This window comes from Myodes glareolus, chromosome 9 (assembly GCF_982192425.1).
Source record: "Myodes glareolus chromosome 9, mMyoGla1.1, whole genome shotgun sequence".
NCBI classification, from domain to species: Eukaryota; Metazoa; Chordata; class Mammalia; order Rodentia; family Cricetidae; genus Myodes; species Myodes glareolus.
In genome coordinates, this window is record NC_142034.1 from 44,387,858 (window position 1) to 44,413,013 (window position 25,156).

At 49.5% G+C, this 25,156-nt stretch overlaps 1 protein-coding gene across 2 annotated transcripts in view; it reads right to left on the minus strand.

The window, feature by feature from the left end:
• Window positions 1–20,374, minus strand: part of Nos2 (nitric oxide synthase 2) — a 38,452-nt gene extending 18,078 nt beyond the window's left edge. The window contains exons 1-10 of one of the 2 annotated variants that reach the window (XM_087910235.1): window positions 20,231–20,374; window positions 19,215–19,348; window positions 18,816–18,974; window positions 10,217–10,301; window positions 9,295–9,417; window positions 7,654–7,802; window positions 4,253–4,415; window positions 3,452–3,543; window positions 2,075–2,216; window positions 1,840–1,979 (exon numbers count right to left, since the gene is read on the minus strand). In XM_087910235.1, the coding sequence (XP_087766361.1) occupies window positions 1,840–1,979; window positions 2,075–2,216; window positions 3,452–3,543; window positions 4,253–4,415; window positions 7,654–7,802; window positions 9,295–9,417; window positions 10,217–10,301; window positions 18,816–18,925 (1,004 nt within the window). In that variant the 5' untranslated portion in view covers window positions 18,926–18,974; window positions 19,215–19,348; window positions 20,231–20,374. Of the gene's footprint in view, window positions 1–1,839; window positions 1,980–2,074; window positions 2,217–3,451; window positions 3,544–4,252; window positions 4,416–7,653; window positions 7,803–9,294; window positions 9,418–10,216; window positions 10,302–14,657; window positions 14,765–18,815; window positions 18,975–19,214; window positions 19,349–20,230 lie in introns of those variants that run through there. The other variant, XM_087910236.1, reaches the window with a different exon arrangement.
• Between the last annotated feature and the right edge of the window lie 4,782 nt (window positions 20,375–25,156).

Sequence of the window (25,156 nt, forward strand, 5' to 3'; positions counted from 1 at the left end):
AAAGAAATTCCTTCTCTCTGGTTTTGTTTTTGTTTTTGTTTTTTTTTTTGTTTTTTGAGACAGGGTCTTATATCCCAGACACCGGCCTTGATTTTCTGTAGCTGAGGGTAGCCTTGAATGTCTGATTCCCCTGACTCCTATCCCCCAAGTGCTTGAATTATAGGCATGCATCTTCAAACCCAGTTTATGCAGTGCTGGGGATCAAAGTTAGGGCTTCAAGCATACGAAGCAAGCATGCTCAACTGAGCCATGTTCCCAGCACTAAAAACGTCCGTTTTAGGAGTTGATCTCAGTCACCCCACCGGGAGAGATAACAGGGCACGCTGGGGGCCATTCATTAAATAAGGCCCCCCTTTACCCAACCATTCATGCAAATGGTCAGGCATATGCCAGGCTAAATGCTGAGACTCCAGCACAACGCAGTGAGCAGCTAAGGACTCTGGCATCAGACAGCTGGACTCAGGTTCTGCCTCGGCACTGACTGGGGGCTTTGGCCTCTCGGAGCCTCAGTATCCCCATCATCAGCATAGAGCCAACAGCATCAAACTCATGGATTATTGCAAACATAGCATCATTCATTGGCTAGCTAGTCATTCCACAAATACCTATAACTAAGCACCTACTATGTGCCCTGCCCCTTGTAGACAGTGGGGATATACTAACGAAAAGCAAGATTCTATTCTCAAAGAAGCTACAGCTCAGCATCTAGACTGTAGACCACAACGAGGTAAACCAATACGCCATAGGAAAATGAGAAACAAAATGTGATAAGTTGAAGGTAGGCAGTCAGGAAAAGCTCCTCAGAGTCCATGGTGATGTTATAAGGAAACGCCTTCTGATGAGAAGATTTGAGCGTCTCAGAATTCCAAGGAAGGGCACATCAGGCGGAGAAGCGGTGCAGAGGTCCTGAGGCAGGAGTGAGTTCAGTGTATTCAAAGGACAGGACAGTCGGTCCAGGGCCATCCGGTTAGTAAATCTCCATATATGGAGGTATTTTGCAGAGGTTCAGTCAGTTATGTTCTTAAACTCCTTGAGGCCCTACACTTCCTCTGTCTGGGAGGGGGGGTCCTTTTCCTAAGAAAACTGGGAGGCCATTGAGGTGGCTCAGTAGTAAAGGCCACCAGCCATCAAGCCTGATGGAGCTGAGTTCAGTTCCCAGGACCATATGGTAGGAGAAAATCAGCAACTGACCTCTGACCACACCACCCCCCCACATATATCATACACACAAACACACACACACCACATGTACTGTACACATACTACACATACCACACATACAATACACACACTATGATTATAACCACATATACATATCACACAACAAACATGTAAGCATACCACATCATACATGCACGCACACTAAATAAATGTAAGAAAAAATTTTAAAAAGTGTTGGGAGTATTGGTGGTGCATGCCTTTAATCCCAGCACTTGGGAGGCAAAGGCAGGAGGATTTCTGAGTTCGAGGCCAACCTGGTCAAGAGAGAGTTACAGGACAGGCAGGCTATATAGAGAAACCCTGTCATGAAAAACCAAAAACAAAAGTGTTGGGAGAAGTGCAAAAGGCCTGGCTATGCAGACAGAGGCTCAAGGGCTCTCCCGAAGGCACTGCCTCCCAGGTTCTCAGGTCCCTGTCTGCTAGGCTGCTGCTCCCCTCAGTCCCCATCCGTGGCTCCTCATAAAGCTGAGGCTGGAGAGGAAAGAACTCAGCTGCTGCAGAGGGCAAGAGAGCCTTGTAACATCTGAGGACTGCCTAAGGCTGGGCTTTGGAGGAAGACAAGCATCCCCTCCCCAAAAAGGGATACATGCATAACCTGTACCCTTGGTGGTGGCTTACTTGGGATGCTCCATGGGCACCTCCAACACAAGTTCAGGAGGGATTTCAAAGACCTCTGGATCTTGGCCATCAGCCTGCAGGACCAGAGGCAGCACATCAAAGCGGCCATAGCGCGGCTTCCAGCCCAGGTCAATGCACAGCTGCAGGAAAGAGAGGCGTATTGAGTCTGCAGCCATGGCACTGCAAGTGTTCTGGGTTCCTGCCCAGAGGGATGTGTCAGAGACTGGACAGGTACCTGGGTGAACTCCAAGCTGGCAGGGTCCCCTCTGATGGTGCCATCGGGCATCTGGTAGCCGGCGTACCTGATGAGCTGTGAATTCCAGACCCGGAAGTCATGCTTCCCATCACTCCGCTGGGGGAACACAGTGATGGCCGACCTTCCCCAGGACAGAGATATTGCAGTTTACCAACTGTCCCTGGCTGGAGTTGGGCAGGGGCTCCCAGCCAGGTCCCCCTCCACTCTTCCCACTCTGCAGTCCCTATACCCCAATCAGAAAGAAACCACTTCCTGACTCCTCCTCCAGTTCCTCCCTATCCTTCGGGACCAACAAAGAGACCACCACTCTAGGGAGCTTCGTAATCCTTCCACATGTTGGCTTTCATTGCCAACATTCTCACAGTTGGTGGCTGTTTGGCAGTCATAGTTTGCAGTTGACTGCAGCTGCGTTCTGGGTCTCAGTTACCTCTGCATCTCCCCCTGTTACCTCTTTTCCCTGGCCTGATTCTAGTCCTGTGCACTTCAGGTGTGCACCAAATATTTGCTGGTCATCAAAATGAACGAATAGCAGACTCAGTGTGCTGTTCAGTCCTATCAGTGGTGTGTGTGTGTGTGTGTGTGTGTGTGTGTGCGCACGCGTGCACACGCATGGGTGTGGGGGATGACAAGGAGCATACAATGCCAAGCAGTGACTCTCATATCTAAGAGAAGTATCAAAGCAAAGGTGTAGCCAGAAAAGGTGTAGTCTTCCCAAACAGGGCAGAATTATCTTTTATTGTATTTGTTTGCTTTTGTTTTTGAGACAAGGCCTCACTATGTAGCCCTGGCTGCCTTGGAACTCGCTATGTAGACTAGACTAGCCTTGAACTCACAGAGATCCCCCTGCCTCTGCTTCCTGTGTAGACTCTGGCTATGTGGCCCAGACTGGTCTGGAACTTGTCTGTCCTCCTGCTCCAGTCTACCCACTGCTGAGATTATAGATTTGCACCACCACGCCCAGCTAAGAAATTCTATTCTTTGTTTTTGAGGCAGGAACAAGTGGAACCTAGGCTAGCCTTGAACATACTATGCAGCTAAGGATCACCTTGAACTCTTGATCGTCCTGCATCTACTTTTCCAAGTGCTTGGATAACAGGCATGTGTGAGCATGGCCTGCTAGAAGTGGCTTCTTAAAGGCGTCACTGCCTCATGGTTCTCAGTTAGAAGGAAAAGAAATAGCAGGGCCTGTGATAGAGGCCAATGGGGAAGAAGTCCCTGTTACTATTCCAGAGCTAAGCCTTACTCTTCTGTCTCCCCCTAGTTTCTCTGGAACTAGAGGCCCCTCCCCTAAGCCCTCTAGCCTATTCTGCCTGAGACTGGCAGGGTGGGACCAGCACAGCTGGAAATGGGTCTCACCTGATGTTGCCATTGTTGGTGGCATAGAGCACATGTCTGCAGATGTGCTGGAACATGTCCTTGGCAGAGCTACAGTTGCGGGCATCGAAGACCTGCATGTAGCCCAAGACCGCACCATGGAAGACTGTGAGGACAGAGGCTTGGGGCTGACAGGAAGTCCCCAGGGAAAGAGGGCAGCCTGCACAGCACTGCCCAGCGAACGCACATGGCTCCACTCTCCCTCTGCATCTTCAGAGCCCATCACTAAGCTGCCCTGCTCACTGCTGCTCTCGAGACGGGGAACATAGACTCCCACTCAGAAGGCTCCAGTAACACTCTTGGGGAAGAGCGTCTGGCTTTAAAACACCAAAAGGCAGGGTCCTCAGAGCCCCAGTTTGGATCTTTGCCATGGGAGTGTGTGGCATCGTTGAGTCTCCTGGATTTTCTTGATCCAAGTGCACTTGATAGGACCCAACAAAAAATGATCCTCCAAGGAGACGATGGCCGAGGAGGTTAGGATAAATAAAATGTTCTCTAGGAGCCAAGAATGCAAACACTGGAGGCAAACACTTGCAGCACCAAGGCCTCGGGAATAAGACATCCAAGGCTGCTGTTTGCTTCATGGTGGCATGTGGTCTTCCACGTTTAATATGAGAGAGGGTCTTCGAGAGATCCCAGTGCTAAAATAAGCTTCCAGTCTCCTAGAGGGGGAACCGGGATACCCCATCTCTGGGTTTGACTGAAGTCTGAGGAGCCCTGGCCACTTGCTCTGTCTCAGGACCTGCCCATCCCGTTTCCTTCTGCTCTGCCCGTAAGGCTCACCTGCAGGTTGGCCCACTGGATTCTGCCGATGCAGCGAGGGGCGTTCCTCCAGGCCAGCTTGGTGGCAAAGATGAGCTCATCCCGTGTCAGCTGGTAGGTTCCTGTTGTTTCTATGTCCTTTGTTACAGCTTCCACCCTGGCCAGATGTTCCTTTATTTTTTTCCTGGGGAACAGGAAGTCATCAGGAAGACCAACAATAGCAAGACCTTACATGGAGATTAATTCAATCCCCAGAAATCAGTAACTGAATTTGGACACCAAAAGAGCAAACTGTCTCCCTTGGGACACTGTCCCCTGTAGGGCTGGCTTTGTGACCCACTCTTACTAGGAGCCAGTTTCTAATCCTCTGCCATCTCCACCTTGAAGCTCTTAGTCCTGGTGGAACAAAATCACACTTTCACTTCCACACTGGACCCTGCAAGGTGTCATCACTGTCATCACCATTGCTGTCCTTACCATCACCGTTGTCTTGAGACAAGGTCTTATTTTGTAGCCCAGGCCAGCCTAGAACTTCTGGCCCTCCTCGCTCCACCTCCCAGATACCTGGGATTGCAGATGCATGCCACCACAAGTTAAGTTAGTAGCGACTGTCGTGTTTGCTTTGCAATCAAAAGTCTTTACCTGGCCCGAGAACACAAGCCTGGAAACAGAGAAGTGAGGACGCAGACCCAGGTGGTCTCGCTGCCAAGGCCAGGCTCCTCACAGTGGACAGGACCTGTTTTACCTTCCGCCCAAGGGAAAACTGTAGCCTCGAGGGTGCCTCAGAAAGCAAGGCAGGCCCAGACAAGACCTGAGGTCAGGACTCAGCCTGAAGGACCCTACAGCCCACCCAAAGGAGCCACACGCAGTGATTTAAACATACTTCAAAAGTATTCCAAGGGAGAGGGACTTGGTCACAAAAAACGGCGAAACACACGCACACCACAGTAACCTTGAGATTTCCAACCAGCACCGCCACAGGCTTTCGAAATGGCGACAAACAAAATTATTTAAAGAATGAACTTGTGATTAAAGGCGGCGGAGACTTGGAATGGAACAGCCTTTGGGGCAGATGGAGGGTCTTAGCAACTCCTTTTTGATTACAGAAAGACTCAGAGATTCGGTGATGTTTGTCCCCAGAGATCCCTGTAAGGGGGACTTCTGGGTGAGGTCGGTGTCCTTCATCATCAGAGGAAGATTCTAGAAATACTTCCCACACTGTACCCAAGCATGAGAACAGCAGTCCCCACGGTAAGGAGATGCCATGTAAAAGTAGAAAGATAAAGTCTTGGTACCGTTTACCCAGGAGTGGCCCTGATTCCTTTGGAAGAGCTGTTTTGGCCTCTTCGGTGGTAATCTAAGGAGTGGACTGGCCCTGAGCAAAGCTGTCCTCGTCACGTAATGAGCAGCCAGCAGCTATGGTAGCCAGATGGGGAGCCTTTGTCTTAATCGGTTGTTCACAGGACCCTCAAGAGGGAGACCATTGCTTTCTGGATTCCCTGGCTCAGAACTCATGAAGCCACAGTCAGATTTTATCCTTCTATACCCACTTGTAACTCTGAGAATATTTTCTGTCGGGAAGGGAGGGTGTGGCGCTCACACAGTTATAAATGATCTCAAAGCACATTATTAAGTCAGTTACAGGTTGGGTGGAAGTTTGACTTGCAAAAGCAAGCTGAAAAACCCACTCCCACACAAAGTAATACCAAAGCCTCCAACACCCACGAAAATCACATAAGGAAGATAATTTTTAAAAGAATATTTTAAATTTAATTTTTGTGGCTTTTTTTTAGTGGATTTTTGTTTTGTTCATTTGGGTCAGGGACTCACTCTTAAAATTAATTTTCATGTTTTCTCTCAATTCCCTTAGTTATTTTTCCATTGTTTTGTTTTAAGACAGAGTCTCACTTATTTGCCTTGGCTTAAAGTTTACTATGTAGACCAGGGTGGCTTCAAACTCACAGAGATCCTCCCACCTCTGCCTTCTGAGTGCTGGGATTAAGGTTCGTGCCACCAGACCCAGTGAAATTCATTTTTCACATTTTCTTTTATCACTTTTCCTCCTCTGTTCTTTTTCGTCTGTGGGACCAGGGATGACTGAACCTCACCAAACTAGGCTTGTTCTACCCCTGACTGACATCCTCAGGCCCAGGCCCCAGCACTCCTATTTTGAGACAGGATGTTGGCCAGGCTGTCACCTAGGCAGTCCTTGAGTCCTCCTGCAAGGACCTTGGTCTCCAGGGTAACCGGAATTACAGGCCTGCACCACCAGGCCCACCTCACATATTGTGTGGTTTCTCACAGTCATATTTCAGAGTTACTAGGAATGCTGTGGCATCTCTTGGTCCTGAAAAGGACTGGACGGCCACTCTCAGAAAGTCAGGAGACATTTTGCATGTACAGCTATCTGAGTCCATTCTGCTGGACGCCTTCAGCGGCCGGTGTCCCTGCAACCTGGGAATAGGCTGTTGTTAATCACTACTGGAGGCCAAGATATGGACTGGTTACTGTGGAAAATGAGAAGTAAAGGCATTTGCCCAGGCACTGGGCTCAGCTCTGTAGCCTCCCAGGGTTTCCTAAGAGCACCAATGCCAGTTGGGTATCCCAGCTCCTAAAAAAGTCTGGATCCTGATGGGCCACAGGGCTCCATGCTAGGGTGCTAAGGCTAACAGCCAGGGTCCCAGCACCAGTATCCTAGGCTCCAAGTGTGCGTTTTCAAGCAAGTCCTACCCCCTCCTGAGACTGTTGCCCTTGGCCCAGGGCCCAGGTCAGTGTTCTGCAAGCTCTCAGACAGGGGTGGGAAGCATTGCTCTTGAAGATGGGGGCCTCTTGGCAAGCACCCTCCAGCTCTGGCATTCAGTAGACAGGTGGAGCCGATGCCACCAAGAACAGTCCTTTCTGCTCTGGGTTCCAGATGTCCTTCTGTGTCTCACGTCCCAGGTTGGAACTGTGTATCCTGGACTCTAGCTAGGTTAGATGATGCAAGGGGTGTCTCTGGGAATGTTGCTCACATCTCTAGGAGGAGAAGCCTGACCACATAGTCTCTAAGCTTCCTTTTACTTGGGGACAAAGGGATCCATTCCAGATCACTGTTTCATTGCCCCTAGGCTAGGACACTGTTCTAAATGTGCACAAACCTCACGGCTGTCTAATAAGCCGTTAAGATCCCCATTTTAGACACAGGGAAGTTGAGGCCCCGTGAATTTCCCCAGGTCTCAGTGGTCTGTGATAGAGCCAGAACCCCAGGCAGTTACTCTCTCCCCTACACTGTCAATGCCTGGGCCTCCTCCAGGGTCTGCTTGGGGGCCTAGAACCTAGGAAGTCTGGAGATTGCAAAGTTCAGGAGTCAGTGTGGGACAGTTGAAGACGGGCTAGCCCCAGGGAGGAGGGGGAAATGTCACCCTGACAGAAGCCAGACTTACTCTGTGAAGGAGCCATAATACTGGTTGATGAACTCAATGGCTTGAGGCAGAAGCTCCTCCAGCGAGGTGGGCTTGTCTCTGGGTCCTCTGGTCAAACTTTTGGGATTCATGATGGACCCCAAGCAAGACTTGGACCCACAGGTGAAATCCTAGGAAGAGAGACAGGGGTAAGTAGGCCTCCCTTTCCTCCCTCCACCCCTGAGCCAGTCTCCTGGCCTTCCTCTGGCTGCTATGCTCACAGTGACTCTATGCGGGCACCCTCTCTTTGGGGTCTACCAAGACTTCTCCCAGCCTCGCTTCCCTCTCTTTTCCTGAGATTCAGTGAGTACGAGCTGGTCTCTCTCTGTCCCTGTTCTCCAGTTAGCTAAAGACCCAACACCAGCCTCAGAGAAAACTCCATAGCTTACTCCTAGGGGACTTCTTGTCTTCTTTTCTTTCTAAGAGACCCAGCTAGTTCCTGGGGGAACATAGGTATAGTGTCAGACTAGAGAAAATGGATGAGTGGCTGAACATGCTAAAGTCAGGGAGGCATGGAAAGAAATGCCAGAAAGATGGACATCCAGATGTGAACTATGGTGTTTCTCTGTTTTGCTTTGTTTGGGGGGGGTACTATTGGTTTTTTGCTTATTTGTTTGTTTGTTTTGTTTTTGTTTTTTGAGACAGGATTTCTCAGTATAGCTTTGGAGCCTGTCCTGGAATTAGCTCTGTAGACCAGACTAGCCTTGAACTCACAGAGATCTGCCTACCTCTGCCTCCCGAGTGCTGGGATTAAAAGTATGTGCCACCACCACCCAGCTGGGTGCTATTCTTGAGACAAGACCTTACATGGCCCAGGTTGGCCTCAAACTCACTACATAGCAGATCACCTTGAACTCCTAACCCCTTGCTTCTATATCCCAACTGCTGGGACTACAAACACAGTTCCCAAGGGTTTGGGATATCATCCTGCCTTTTTAGGTTTTCTGGCTCTTTCCCACTTTGTAACCACAGCATGAAGCCTTTTTTTCTTTCTCTCCTTTTGGTTTTGTTTTGGGTTTTGTTGTTGTTTTGAGACAAGGTCTCACTGTGTAGTTCTGGCTGTCCCAGAATACACTACTTGACTGGCCTCAAACTCAGACATCTGCTTGCCTCTTCCAAGAGCTGGAATTAAAGGCTGAGTGTGAGATGTCACACTCAGCTTCTTAGTGTGAATTCTAGAGTCAGAGTAAGGAACTTAAAGACAGGAAGGAACCTTAAAAGATAATTAGTTCTCATTCATTGACTGCTTGAACCACTGTCACCTCCCTATCAAATAGCATTGGACCCTTACAGTCACAGGGAGCTCACTGCTTCCCGTCAGTTCAGTCAGCTTTGGACAAGCCTAATAGAAAACTCTCAGACACTCTTGAACGCTAAGAAAACATTGGTCCCTGTAGCCTTCTGTCTGACCTCCTAGGTTATCTGCTGCCTAATCGGGTGCTTAAAAGGAAACTGGCCTTATTGACTTCTGACTGTAATTTATGAAAACAGAGCTCTCAGCGTCTTTTGTCTGAGAAGATGGATGCCTATTAAGTGCAGGGGATATGTGATGGACCCACAGAGGGCCCTTATGGTACTCTAGCTAGGACAAAGTTGGTCCTCCTCAGACCCCAGACTTCTCACCGATGCAGCCTTGTGGTGAAGGGTGTCTCGCAGAATCTCTCCACTACCCCAGTTTTTGATCTTCACGTGCTGTGGGCAGGTTGATGGAGGCACATGCAGCTTCTCCAGGGATTCCGGACCATTCTAAGATGGGTAAACATTCAGGGTTTTCCAAATACCTGAAACCCCAACAACCCATACAAGTGTCCCCTGCACCTCTGTCCCCTGCTTGGGTGAGGGACGGAGCTTTGTGTGGGCACACAAAGCAGGGCACACACACACAGGGCCAGTCCTCAGTCCTCCACCCTTCCCAGAAGTTGGCCCAGTGCCAGATGAGCACTGCAGGTGGCTGGGTCAGAGCCAGGCTTCTGTCCTTCCCAAGGCCCAGCCAGTGCTGGCTCATAAGGGGAAGTCAAGTTAGATGGGAAGGCCACTGCTGCAGCTGGGCCTGCCAAGGACAGAGCTGGGGGCTGCGAAGTTAACAGACACCCACTGTCTCACTTCCCCTGGGACACCTTCCCCAGTCTGCATCTCTCTGCCTCCTCTCTACAGTCCTAGGATGGAAAGGGCTTCAGGAAGATGGGATTTGTGGCCGGAAGCCAGGGACTGAGTCTAGAGGCTCAGCAGCTAAGTCTGAGATCATTCTAGAATGTCCTACCTTTAATTCCAGAAGTGGTCTTAAACCGCTGACACCCATATTGTCAATCACCCAGGAAGTTATCTGGGTGCCAGTGCACCCTGGGGACCTCCTCTCCTGATTGTCAAGACCGTTCTATTGTTCTCAGCCTCCTTGGCTCCCTCTGTACCCCAGGTCTGGCTTGCTCCACTCCCTAGAACTTGGTTTCCTGGACCCTCCTGCCCAGCCTCCAAAGGGCTGTGTAGCCTGAATCTCCCCAGGAGAAGGATAAAGGACCTTCCCATATTCTGTGATCAAACCACTGACCTGTGCTGTCCCAGTGATGGGCTGCGGAGAGGCATTTTGGTGGTTGGCAGGTCTGTGACCCCTCAGGTCATCCTGTGTTGTCGGACTGTGAAAAAGAAAGTTATCGTGAGAAGAGATAGAATCTGGGAGGGGGTCTTGGGAGGCCTCTGCGAATTCCTGTCTGGTTGGCGGAGCACTGTGGGCTAAGAGGTGGGAATGACCTGTCCCTGGCTTCCCATCAAGGAGGATGAGGGAGCCAGTCTCAGAGAATCTTGTCACTGCCTTCCCTCTTCATCTCTACTTTGACCACCCAAAGCTAAAATGATCTGGGGGGAACGAGTCAGACTGCTCGGACAGGACACACAGAAGCTCTGGGGGATGCCCGCTCAGAAAGCCAAGTGCAAACGCTCCAACGGTCCAGTCTTTTCAGGCCTTAGTTTAAGCTGGGCATGGACATGCATGCCTGGGATCCCAGCATCTGGCCAATGGTGGCAGAAGGACCAGTCCCAATTACAATGAAAGTTCAAAGCCTCTCTGGGCTACATGAGAACTTTCTACAAAGCACATAAACAACCCCAAACACTAACTTATTTACTCTGTATATCACACTGACTTCCAACTCATGGTACTTCATCCTCCTGAGCCTCCTGAGTACTGAGAAGCCAGAGAGAAGTCACAGTGCCTGCTACTCCAAATATTTATCTTGTAAAAAGTGGAAGGAACAAAAGACAGGTGTGGTTGGCACATATTGTGATCCCAACCCCTAGAAAGTAGACACAGGAGGATCAGGAGTTCAAGGTTATCCTTAGCTACATAGGGAATTCAACGTTAGCCTGTGCTATATAATGTCTATTAAAAAATAAGATTAAAAATAAAAAAAAATAACTGGCAGGGGAAAAAATGTAAAGAAAAATGAAAGAGCCAGACACAGAGGCACACGCCTTTAATCCCAGCACTCGGGAGGCAGAGGCAGGAGGATCTCAGAGTTTGAGGACAGCCTGGTCTACAGAGTGAGTTCCAGGACAGTCAAGGCTACACAGAGAAACTCTGTCTGGAAAAAGAAAAATAAATAAAGTAAGGAAGGAACGGAGGGAGGGAGGGAGGGAGGGGAGGAGGGAGGGAAAAAGGGAGGGTGTGAGGGAGGAAGAGAGAAAGGAAGGGAGGAATAGTGGAGAAGCCATTTTACTGGTGAAGAAATTGCAGCCAGATTTCTAGCAGAGTTGAAGATGAAGCTCTGGCACCAGAAAAGAACAAAACAAAACAAAACCAGACGACTATTGACACAGTCATTGCCTCAACTATGCACACACCACAGTTTTTACTACAGTGCACTGCTATAATGGTTCTGTGATGTGGGATTTTCCTCTGTATGCTTTGAATACCATTGGTTAATAAAGAAGCTGGTTTGGGCCTGTGATAGGGTAGAGCAGAGCTAGGTGAGGAAAACTAAACTGAATGCTGGGAGAAAGAAGTGTGGAGTCAAGGGAGAAGCCATGTAACCCCACAGACAGACACTGGAACTTTACCCGGTAAGCCACAGCCTCATAGTGATACACAGATTAATGGAGATGGGTTAATTTAAGACATGAGTTAGCCAGAAATACGCTTAAGCTATTGGCCAAACAGTGTGGCAAATAATATGGTTTCTGTGTGATTATTTCAGGGCTGAGCAGCCGGGAACAAACAAGCAGCCTCTTACTACAGTTCTGTGTTATTCATAGTCACTGTTGGAAATCTCCTCCTTTACCCAGTTTATAGCATTGGTAAGAATGGGTAGGACAATAAGAGTATGCAGTCAGGGTTCATTACTGTTGTGGCCTCGGACGTCCCTTGTGGTCCTAGAGTGTGCCCCCTCCGACAGAAAGGACAGCTGCAGCCATCATAAAGCAACTTATATCTGAAACAAGTTATACCCTTGAAAGGGTCCTGTGCATGAACTGTAAAAAAGACTTGGCTTGGTAATACCTTGACATAGACCCATTTGTGTGCGTCCTTATAAAATAAAGATTTAGTTGAGCATGATAGCACATACTTGTGACCCTAGAACCAGAGAAGCAGAGGCAGAGGGATTTCCCATGAGTTCCAAGCCAGGCTAGGCTACATAGTAAGACCCTGTCTCAAAAACAAGCAAACAAACGAACAAGCAAATAAGCAAAAGAGCCAGGGTCTGACCAGATGGCTCAGCATTTACAAAAGCCCTTGTTTGTCTTGCAGAGGACCTAAGGTTTGATTTCCAGCACCCACAAGGTGGCTCGCAGCCATCTATAACTTTACTTCCAGGAGATCTGAAACCCTCTTCTGACTTACAGGAACACCAGACGTGCATGTGGTACACAAACATACCTGTAGGCAAAACATCCATACATATAAAATAAATAAATCTAAAATAAAATGAAACAAAAAGCCCAAACTCCAATTTTTGTTACTTCCCTGCTTAGTCATTTGGTAATAACCGACCTCCCAGTCCCCCATCCCTGAGTGAGGTTTGACTGTCCAGGTCTACCTTCGACAGGAATCTTGTTGGGTCAGTTCAGCGAGGCTCTTCTCTATCTTTGGCAGTAGCTCACCTTTGCCCTGCTGTGTTAGTGTGGAACCCTGTCTCTCCCTCCACTGCAAGACTGCAGTGGTCCCTGTACCTACCTGAGGGACTGTCCTCAGTAGAGTCCTCCTTGTGGTGTGTCAGTAAGTATCACTAAAGTGGGGTGTCTGACTGATGTCTGGAAGAACCCCAGCACCCATGGGGAGGCGGGAGAATTGTTTAGCCTGGGTTATCCAGTGAGAGGCTAGCTCAAAAAACAAAACAAACACAAAACCACAAACAAATAACCCCTCCTTCACCCACCCACCCCCAAAACTAAACAAACAAAATCATGAAACATTTCTTTCTTGGTTGCTTGAGACAGGGTTTCAAGTATCTCCAACTGCCCTTGAACTCACTATTCAGCTGAACTCTTGCTTCTGCCTCCTGAGTGCTGGGATTACAGGCAGGTACTACCACACCCAGCTGAGCAATTTTTTTTTTTTACTGGCGTCTCTGGTCTGGACTGGTATGCTTCACCAGAAAGAAGAAAGGAAGCTAAGATTTGCATTCTCACCACCCTCCTTTGACCCATCCTTCGCATCCAGCTGTGTGTCAGTCTTTGGAGACTAGAATTAGATCAAAAACATCCCCTGGGCTACAATAATAGTCTTAAAGACAATGCTTCTGTCTACTTAAGTGCTTCAGCAGGTTTTAAACGCTGTCTGTAATCCACTGTTGAGATGAGCCACAGTTAGCCTGGCCCCAGGGTCCACGACTGCATGCTTAGGTTGTGCCTAATGCCTCAGACTGGATATCTACTGACCCTCTGGTGACAGCCTGTGTGTGCATGTGTGCGATGGACGCATGCATGTGAATGAGTGTGGGCTCCAGCAGGCCTGCAAGCACCTGGGGGAAAGGCCAGGAAAGGTTCACAACGATTAGCATAATGTGATAAACCATGGCCTATTTACATTTCATTCTTTCTTTTAACTTTATGCACCTAGAAGGCATATATATATATATATAATATATATATATATATGTATGTGTGTGTCCATATATACACATATATATGAGATTTTATAATTCTTCAAGTACTTTCATAATTAGGATTAAGGAGAAAAAGAGTATCAGTGAATAAACAGAGCTTTGTTCCAGTTTCTATGTCCTGCCACCAGTTAGCAGATTTATCCTGGCCATTCGCTAAAGGAGACCAAGGACCAGGTATCGGATGAGCAATTTAAGGCTCAGGATTCTTGGTTCTAAATTACTAGGCTGTATGTGGCGAGTCCGCAGACACTCCCAGGACCCACAGCCTGGCTGAGACCTGCCTGGCCCATTATAGGAATGAAGAATCATTAAGGACTTGCAGGCAAAAGGAATCATGAAGATTCGCTCGGGTCCATAGAACCATCTGCAGTCATGGTGTGGCAGAACTCAGTGCTGAGGAGAGGGTACTAAATCCACAGCCGGAAGGGTCCTGCCTGCTGCCAGTCAGTCCCACTCGTCTTGTGAGAGAAAGAAAATCTTACTGTAAAAGAAGATCATCTTTGTCCTCTTTACAGTATTTGTCTAGAGCACAGTAAGGAGAGAGAGGGCAACAAGGTGGGGTGTGTGTGTGTGTGTGTGTGTGTGGAAGAGCACTTGTTTAAATGCAGGTCAATTCCCAGTACGGGGGTGGGGGAATGACAGAACACATTAAATAGTGGTACACGCCTGTAATCTCAGTATTTGGGAAGCCGAGGCAGGAGGATTTCCAGGTTTGATGCGAACCTATCGACTTAGCCAGAACCCGTCTCAAAGCGACGCAGATGTTCCTCGGTGCAGAAGCACTCACAGGGTGGCAGGCATGGGCGCTCAGCCTGACCTCTCTCGCGTCCCACAGGGGTCACCCGGGCGCCCAACGCCCTCGCAGCTCCCCAAGCCCCGCGCGCGCTGTACCTGGCTGGGCCCACCCGACGGGCGACCTTCGGGCCGAAGATCCTGCGCAGGAAGCGGCAGAGCCGTGGCCAGGTGGCGTCGCACGCGCTGCACAGCCCGTCGCGCATGGTTGGGCCACCACCGCCGCTCGCTCGCGCTGTCCCTTTATCGCGGCGGAACTCCGCAGCTCCCGCCCACCTCTCTCGGCTTGGCCTCTAGTGGCCCAGGACAACAAGCAGGGCGGCGCGAATTGCCTCGGTTTGTGTATTCCCCTTAGCGGTGACAATAAGGATCGCGACCCAGACTCTCCGCTGCAGCATCTTCCTTGTCTATTATTTTCTCTCCCCCTAACGAAATTCACCCAAGAAGACAATTCTTTTTTACCTTCGCTTTATGAAGGTAGAAGATGAGGGACCAGAGAAATGAGGGTCCTGCTCAAGCCCGCACAACAGCCCCAGGGCCATTTCTGCCTCTGCTTCACCAAAACTCTCCCAGGAAACATTCTGTCCTTTCTCCCTGTCCGTTATGATTCCAGAAAGGAAAAGAAAGAACGCTTAAGGTTGAGGGTGACTTCTGTGGAAAAAGTAGGGGCCCATCAGACCCAAAGCATCCCTAGGGTACTCTCAAGACCTCTGGACCCCACTATGCAGAAGGCATAGGACCAAGGTATTTTGTTCTGTTGGTAGGTTGTAATTTGAGAGCAGGGCAGCCAGTAGGACCCAGGTGGAGTAGGGCTGCAGCCCTCAGGGACCCTCCTGGTCAAGATTTCGGCAAATGAAACCCAAGTCCAAATTACTTTTCGAGGCGAGTTTGTATTAGCATCCTGTAACGCAGTCACTAAGGCTTAGCTTAACTTTGCTCTGAATTCCCTGTGGTTCACCTAGATGACCCGACATTTCCCCTTTGTCTCTAAAGCACACACATGTACATGCATGGGCATACCCTGCACACGTCTGAATCACTTGTTTACACAAAGTTGAAAGCCACCAGGAACAGGCTCTTGATTTGCATGGATTTGAAAAGTATGTTTTAAAATAAAAATAAATAACCAGCTCCTGCTGCTTTCAGACCGAAACTCCCTTTGTAGGCTGCTTCCTCTTCCAGGAACAACCTCTGATCACCTTTCCTGGGCAGTCCCATTTCAGCTGATCTCCGTCCTTCAGAAAGCCATCTGTCATAGCCCCTCCTGGCCCGACAGCCAGACCATGCCTTTAGAGGGCTCAGCATGTCCTCGTGTTACCCCTCCCTTCCCTGACCCCTCCAGCACACATAAATCTCTCTAACATCTTGCTTTTCCAGGACTGCCCAAACTAAAGAGGAAGCTTTTGCCTTCCCTTTCCTCCCTGACTGTGGCAGTTGGGTTTGTTTTTCTCTTTCTCAGTGTAGTTCATAGTGGGTCCTCAGGGAAAGAGCACAAGGACTTGGCTCAAATCTCAGCTCCTTCACTTTCTAGAAACTGGCCTTGTTAGACAAGATAAAAACAGTTCACACCTGGTTATTGACATAGGACCATGTACACTATAATTATCTGTAGCTGCTATGCAATTAATAAATGGTTCCGATGATCTGCTGATTAAACAGGAAGGCTTCGTTGGCATGTTAACCGGCATCATGGTGCCAGGTGAGCAAGCTTCAAGTGTAATTATTAACGGGATAAAACTCATCCAGGACCCAGAGCGCAGCAACCAGGATAGTGATCCTAATCCAGCCTGTCCAGTTTGAATCCCTGCTTTGCCATTTGCCAACTGCGAGATCTTAAGACGGTTTAAGCACCCTGGACTTTCGTGTTCTCTTCCCTAAAGGGGAGAATAGCAACCTTCCCCTTCCAGACTGTCAGAGGGGATGCTCTCTGTCTGGGCAGGGTCAAGTCTCAGTGTGGTGACAGGCAATGGCAGCTACCAAAGACTTTGGAGCAGGGACATGACTTGTATGCAGTAGAGTTGGAGGGAAAGGGGTGTGGGGGCAGATGGATTCTGGGAGGGCAGGGGTCGCAAGGACCAGGAAATGAGAAGGAGGAGAGGAAGTGAGCACTTTCAAACCAAAGTGCTGTCAGGTGGCCTAGAGGCCAGCAATGTTGTGCATGGGTCCCTGAGCTCCAGGATTCCTGATAGCTTTGGTACGGTTGCCTAGGCACACAGCTATGAAGTGGCAAAGCTATTCCTTTCTGCTTAAATTCCCTTTCTAAATCTGGTAGCCTGGGACTCTTGTCTTTTTTCCTACCTCCTGGTGGATAGCTAAATAATCTTCATCAGGTTCATCTTCTTATTTAGCTTCTCTAGGATCACGAATAATAGGCTCAAAGACCTTTAATTATGGTTAGAATCCACTTATGAATGAATACATACCGTGTTCCTCTTTTTGGGTCTGGCTTACCTCACTCAGTAAAGCGTTTTCTATTTCCATCCATTTGCATGCAAAATTCAAGATGTCATTGTTTTTTAACCTCGGGTGCATGGGGGGGTGGGAGGGTTGATGGAAGGGGAGAGGGTTAGAGAGAAGGGAGTAGGGGAGGAACGGGGAAAGCTCGGTGGCCTGGGATGGGGGGGGAGGGAGGAAGGATGAATACGGGAGCAGGGAAGAATATATTTCAACTAAGGGAGTCATTTTAGGGTTTACAGGAGACTTGATTATATATGGGATCCCAGGTCCAAGGAGAGATCCCCCAGATTGTTCTCTGGACAGAGGAGAGGGTGCCTGAATCGGCCGTGGCCCATAACCATACTGATGTATATTTTGCTTATCACCATAGATCCTTCATCTGGCAAAGGACGGCGATACAGTCGGAGACCCACATTGGAGCACCGGACTGAGCCCCCCGAGGTCCAAATGAGGAGCAGAAGGAGGAAGAACATGAAAAACGAAATCAGTACTGCGAGGGATGCTATCACCCACTGATACAAGGGAACGGATCTAATGAGAGTTTACCAAGGCCAGTTGGACTGGGACTGAACGAGGAGGTGATCTAACCAGATTCTCGGAATTTGGCCGGATTCTCTGACTGTGGCTGGCCCGAAGTCTTTCTGAAAAGCCATTGACTATGATACTGGGACCTGTTTCCTCTGCATATACTGGATTTTGGGGATCCAGTCTGTTTGGACACTCACCTTCCTGGACCTGGAGGGAGGGGAAAGGAACTGGAACTTCCCACAGGGCAGGAAACCCTGACTGCCCTAAGGGACGAAGAGGGAGGAGGAGAGGGAGTGGGGGGAGTGGGAGGGTGTTGGGAAGAGGGGCGGAAATGGAAACTTTTATAATTTAATAAAATTTACAAAAAAAATAAATAAATCTGGTAGCACAGGGACAGGGAAATCTAGGGTTGTCCTGCATACTGCCTACAGGGGGCGCTGCCCACTGTAGTCCTGCAAAACCTGAGCCAGCTACAGACGGAGGCTTGGACATGACTCTGTCATGACATTTGCAGAGAAAGTCATCTTTCAGCTTGATCAAGTCGCAGGCTATGGTTGTGGAGCCCTAGCATCCTCTAGAATTCTCCTAGCCTGTCCATCTAAACTAGTTCAGCTCTAAAATGAATCATTAGCAGTCATGCAACCCAGTCTTTCCTGCCAGGCCTCATTTGCAAAATGAGACCCTAGCGAAGGACGTCATGGAGGTCAAGTTCAAAGTGTGTAGGTACAGCACCGTGTAGTCCTGGTGATAAAAAAGCTTCAATAAATGGTGACAAACCCTTCTGTTTATTAAGCACCTGTGACACGCAGAGATGCCTCTACAAGCCTTGTATATACCTTATTTCATCCCCAGCATGCTATCAGGTAGGTCACACTGCAGACCTGCCTGAGACCCAAATAGGTGGACTTGCCCAAAGTCACAAGGTCACTGAGGATAGCACAGAGCCATCTTGACACCCTTCTGTTGTCTAATAGTCAAGATATCTAACAGCTGATGGCACGCATGTCCTGGCCAATCAGGACATCACCAGAGCTGACTACTAGGCTCTCCAGCCTCCATTTTCACAAATTCTTCCCTCCTTCTTCCTCCAGAGAGTTCAAACTCCCTTGAGCGCAGCACCAGCCCTAGGACTTCCTCCTACACACCCCAGCTGCACAGACTTCAGCAAAGAATTACGAGCAGTGCCTTGGAGACCAGGTTCTCTGAGGCTGGGAGTAGAGAGAGGCAGCAGGGGCAAGGAAACCCCAAGGAGGTGGGAGCGAGCTGGCTTACCTGGGAACGGCCTTTGGGGTTTTCCCCACATTGTTGTTAATGTCCTTTTCCTCCTTCAGGTCACCTTGGTAGGATTTGGCTCTGAACAGAAATTTCCAGGGGCAGGCCATGTCTGCGACTTTGCACCCTTGTTTCAACTCCGAGATGACCTCTGTGGGACTGAGGAAGGGGAGGGAGGCTGTGAGGCAGGCTTGAAAAAAAGCGCCTAATGAACGGGCGCCTTCTCACAGGTGCCAGTGTCCCAGAGAATGGAGACCAAGTCCAGCTAAGACTTGCATTGGGGCACCCTCCCCATGCTCACACTCTGGGGTCGGTGGTCGAAGCCTTGTGGGACAGACTCCTGTTTTGCAAAGACATAACAAGTCAAAGGAAAACACTGGATGCCACATAGCCACCTACCAAAAAAAGCGTCCACAGTCCTCCTTAGAAAACTCAGCTGCTCAGGGCAGAGCTATCCTTGGCCTCAAGCGGGTGGACAGGAGCTGGGGGTCACTGAAGCGAGGTGTTCACACTTGCCTGACCCTTCTTGCTTCCTGTTGGTGAGAAGAGCCAACAGTCATCAATAGTAACCTTCCCGCTAGATCTGCACTTTGGGCTCGCGCTCCTGGTCCTCGCCATCTTTCCTTTGGTCTGGGAATCATTCATCTTAAGTCAAGGACACTATACCAGTGTTCCTCTTTGTTATTCCAGGAGAAATCAATGATGTGTGAAAAAGAGCAGTAAATTCTCAGCACTTGAGATTATCTCCTTTAAGAAAAAGATGAGAAATGGAGAGAGACACAGCCTGGGGGTGTCTGGGCTTCCCAGGGGTCCCGGGGAAAGACATCCTCGGATGGGAGTGGGAACAAAGCCCACCCAGGAACCTCAGAGCCCTGGGGAAAGACATCCTCAGATGGGAGTGGGAACAAAGCCCACCCAGGAACCTCAGAGCCCTGGGGAAAGATATTCTCGGGTGGGAGTGGGAACAAAGCCCACCCGAGGAACCTCAGAGCCCTGACGTCAGAGACCTGGATGTCAACCTGTGTCTTTCTAGGCACTTGATCTAAATCAAGCTAGTTCCCAGAAATTCATCTCTGCACTCCTGAAATGGGATTAATAATCCCCACTTTTTCAGATTTGGGGGTGGGAAAGGGGTACATTTTATAAAGATTAGCCAGGATATTCTATATATAAAAAAATTCCCAGCAGGTGCCCCCAATTCTGAACTTTCTAGAAACTTTTTCTTTGTAGTCTAGCCACCACAGGCCAAGATGCCCTGTTGAACAGTCACAGCCTCCCATGGTTGCTCCCCCTAGACCTTCCATCCACTTCAGCCCATCCACAAAAAGAGAAGGAGAAAAAAAAGTCTGATCTTCTGAGCTTTCCCAAACAGGAAGCCACTCCTAAGAGCAGCTTGTCCCCAACACAAGACTCACCTTGCAGCTGCCTATGCTACTCCTTGGAGTGAGCAAGACCCCACCTCAAAAGAGTCTCTAACTGCCCAGTCCCCTCACCAAGGTGGCCGAGAGGTTTCAAACCAATGACTCTGTGTCCTCTGAGGCCAGAGTCTCAGTCTTCACCTCCCTGTGAAGCTGTGGCGGGGCAGCAGCCATCAGGTATTTATACCCACTCTGCAGAGCTATTTTGCATAGTCTCTGATCCCAAAGGGAGAGTCCCCAGTCGTGTGTGCAGTTAGCTCATTTATGACGGGCACTCCCACTCTGTGGGCACTATTACGTCACTTTGTGCGGTGCATCCTCAGCGAGGCCACCTCTTCCTGGTCTCCAGTCCAAGGCAGTGGCCACTTGGCAGCAGATGGCCATTTCAATACTGGGTCACTAGAGAGGGATGCTATTCTTGGCTAAACTACATAGCCTGACTTGTGGGTTTCAGGGAATTTTGTTCTGGGCATGGAGCTCTCTGGTTAGTTCCTGTCCATTCTCTCACTTTCAGTTTGCAGGAGTCCAGGCAGCTGGGAAATACTGACAGTATGGAACGTGCTGGAAATCAGGTCCAGGTTCCAGAAGGCCAGTGATGCTGGATGGCACCAGTATTCCAACGGGCCCCTGAAACATCCATCAGGAGGGTTTTTTAGAGAGAATGGAAGGCAGGCCATTGGCACAGAGAAGTCTCCAAGATACTGATTGACTGGCATTCTCCCACTATTAGTAAGTTAGCTTGGTCAGCGTGGTAGGGAGGACCATGGTGGGGAAAGTCTCCTTTTCACAGTGAGCATTACAGTGCAGCTTCTAATATGCAGAATTATAATTTCCTACCTGGACATGGTGGTATAAGCCTTTAATCCCAGCACTTGGAACACAGAAAAAAGCAGATCCCTGAATTTGGGCCAGCCTGGTCTACAGAGTGAGTTCCAGGACAACCAGGGCTACACAGAGAAACCCCGTTTTGAGAAAACCTAAATAGACGAATTATAATTTGCTATAATGCTTCAAAGAAAGCATTCATACACAGCATGGAAATTTCCATTATGAAAGTAAAATAGCGACAATATTAGAGGAAAGGGGACAAGCAGGGAGGGGGAAAGTCCCCCTGGGTCACACTGTCCTGACACACCCTATCCATGTCCACTCATTTTCCCAAGTTTCCCAAGCTCAGCCCAGCCTCAAAGTTTTGCTTTTGTCTAGGATACACAAACTAAGAGTCACCCAAAAGATGTGTGCTCTCAAAGAGATGAGAGAGAAGATAAATTATCACGTGAATAAATGAATTAAAAATCGGGTCGTTGGACTGGGGAGATGGGCTAGTTGGAAAAGTGCTTGTCTTGCATGCACAAAGACCTAAGTTCAACCTCATATAAAGATGCGGGGCGTGGGTCGGGGAGATAGCTCAGCAGGTGACGGGAATTACTGTCAAGGCTGGTGATCCAGGTGGATTCCTGGAACCCAGACGGTGGAAGGAGAGAACCAACTCCCCAAATTGCCCCCTGACCTCTCCGTGTGTGCCACTGTGCATGCACAGAGAGAAATCAGCCAGTCAGTCAATGATAAAATGCTGGGTGTGGTGGTGTACACCTGTAAATCAGATTTGCAGAGGCAAAGACAGGAATATCCCTGGGTTTGCTGGCCAGCCAAGCCTACTAGGCAGCTTCAGGCTGTTGAGAGGCAATGAATAGTGCTTGGGACACGAGAACTAAGATCATCTTCTAGCTTCCATGTATACCTGTGCGCGTGCGCACACACACACACAGCCTATGAGTTGCAGTATATCAAAGCCAACCTCCTTTCAAGCTTCATCCAGGTGAACCCAAAGAAGCAGTAAATGGGGAGAACCTGAGCCCCTAATGGGGAGCACAGAGTCTAAGGATAAGAATGGTTGATTAAAGTCCAGAGTGATGGAAGCAGCCTGGCCCCAAAGGAGCTAGAGCCATATAAGGACAGAAATCAGAAGTTTCCCACAATGGAGCCCCTAGCCCCTGTTTATACATCCGAATATTCCAGATATGTCTGCAACAGATACATGCATCAACCCCAAAATGCCATAAAGCAGATACTACAGTTTTTCATCTATAGAATCTTCCAGAGTCTCACCTAACTTTGCATCTGAATACTCGGCCAAATTCTGTTATTTAATCTGCTACTGTGACAGGAGGTTTGGGTGCATGAGCAGTGATACTCCAGGGTATGTATGAAGTTTTCTTGTCTCGGCACTGTGCCCTGCTGGCCCTCGTAGACACATCTCAGATAGACTCCCCCAAGCACAGGGTCTGGGGAACATCCTTAGCCTCGTCTCTTTGCTGTCAGCATCCCTCCATCAGGAACCTCGGTTTCCATGGAACCCACAACCCACATCACAGTGCTTAGAGCTGCCTTCCTGTGGCAATGAGCCGCAGACCTCTGACTCTTCACGCTCTGGAGGTGTGAGACCCCCGGGCCTGGAGTTCAGGTGACTCTGTGCTGCCAGCTGAGTGAGTGGACGATGACCGGAGCCCGTCAGGGCCTCAACATGCTGGCTCAGGGTAGGAGCGTGGAGGATATTTCTCCTCTCCACTGTTCTTCTGCATTCTGTTCATGTACCAGCCTGGCCATTGTGGCCACCGGGCCCCCTCCGGTGCTATTCCAACCCATCATCTACCAGCTGTGGTATTTGGTGCAGGGGACAGGACACGGTTCAGTGAGCACCAGGCTTAGAGGACATGGCTAGATAAACCTGCAAGGTCCTGGGTTCTAGTGACAGCTCCACCACACGTCAACTGTGGATGGAGGCTCAGAAAAGCCACCTGTCCTTGCTACACTGGACCATTTCCACGACCAGTAGGTGGCAATGATGAAGGGGAGATGTGAACAGAAGAGAATGTTTTGAGCTGTAGAACTGTGGGTCAAAGCAGCCATGTACCTTTGGACAGATCAGTCTTCCCCAGCGGGTTCAGCAGCCACCAACCCCCCACACCCTCTTTTTATGTATGGTTCTGAGAACTGAACCCAGGGCCTTCTCCATGCTCAGTGAGCACTCTGTCACTGACGTGTATCCTAGACCATTCCTGTACTTTCTGCTTTTCTGTTCCCTTTAAAGGTAGGAGCTTTCCAGCCTCCTGAGTAACTGGGATTATAGGCCAGTGTAGTCACTGTGTAGCCAGGGATGACCTCGAGTCTTTTGTCCTCCTGCCTCTACCTCCTGAGGGTTGAGCCTGCACAACCACGCCTAACCAGTGTGGTGCAGCAGATCGAACCTAGGACTTCACCCACGCTAGGCGAGCACTCTGCCTACTGAGTCACACTGCAGCCCCTCCTCCCAAACGCTTTAAATTATCTCTAGATGATATATAATACCAAACACAGACTCAGCTAAAGGACATGGATAGTTGTTATACCATATTGCTTAGGACTTCCTGTTTTTACATGTTCACTAGAGATACCATTTAAATATTTCCCTTTTTGGTCAGCAGTTAGTAGACGCTGAGGATGGGAGACCCACGGAGGCAAAGGACACGCTGCGTTCAGGACGTTGTATGGACATCCCCACAATCCCGCTGTTCTAACCGTTGAACAGGAAGAGAAGAACGAGAGTAAAAATAGCAGTACAGAGAGGTTGAGAGACTCCACAGCCGCATAGCAGCCTCTGAGCCAGCGCACCATTGTGAGTTTCTGCGGCACCAGCGTACCGTGAGCTTCTGCGGCATCCTACACTTTGTCGGCAGGTCCAGGACTTGTGGAGGATGTCATGGGTCTCCCTCTCCTATTTGCCCACAGCTTCGGGGCCTGAAACGCCGCCTTCCCCTTGGCACCGCTCACCTAACAGGCAGCATTCCTGGATGTCTGCTGTTGATGGACATGGCAGGTGAACTCTGCGGGGGCGAAATCAAAGGGCACTTTGAAGGGCAGGTGGAGAAGGGTAGGCCCCTTGCGGGTGGCAGTGGAAGTCCCAAGGTAGATGGGCAGGGAGAAATGCCCTCCTCCCCCACTACCTAGGCATCTCAGGCATAGCACCAATAGTACCCAACCTGTGGCATTCCTCAGCCTCTCCATCCTAGGATGGGTGTCCCTCAAATACAGCATATCTGTCCCTGACAGGATCTGAAGGTGATGCATGTTAGCTGGCCCTCTGTTTACAACAGCTTCAAGGGTCTTTCCGCAAAAGCAGCAGTCAGAGGTCTGACGAGGCGATTCAGTGCTGAGCACATGTTTGCTCTCCTATAGGCCCTGAGTTCAATTCCTAGCACTGGCATGAGGTGGCTCACAGACACCTGGAACTCCAGCTCCAGGAGGTCTGTCACCTCTGACACTTGCCTTCATGTACATATCCCACATCCTGCACACCCGCAGTCGTAATTCACAACAAAACACTGACCAAGTAGCTAAGACTTACTGAGCAGGACACTTCATGATCTTTGATGTCTATAAAATGAGACTGGCCACAGTAGCCCTCTCAGAGGAGAACCGTGTGGATTAAGCAGCAGGAACACTGTAGATCACGGAAGTCAGCTAGAGTCCCAGCTCACAGCTAGTGTTTCCCCTTCCCCCCATCCAATCCCTCAAACTCATTCTGAGAGGAACCAGGAAAAGACCTGAAGGTAGCTCGGCTCCAAGGCCTGCCCTCGGGAACCACCCAGCTTCGTCTCCTTCTCAGGCACCGTAATAATTTTCAATCATTAGAATACTTACAAGCTCCATGCCCTGAGTATTTGCCGAGTGAATATAACCAGGCCTGGCTTTCAGCTCATTGGCTGAACCCTCCAACGACGGGTAGAGCTATTACCCCGACTTCATGAACAACAAAGCTGACCCCCAAAAGTGGGCCACCACTTAGCTTGTAGGTGACAGGGTTGAGGCTTAACCCAGATCTGAGAGCTAGGATTTTTGCTGGGCCCCGGAGGATTCCCTATCTCCCGTGCCCACTTCACTGCA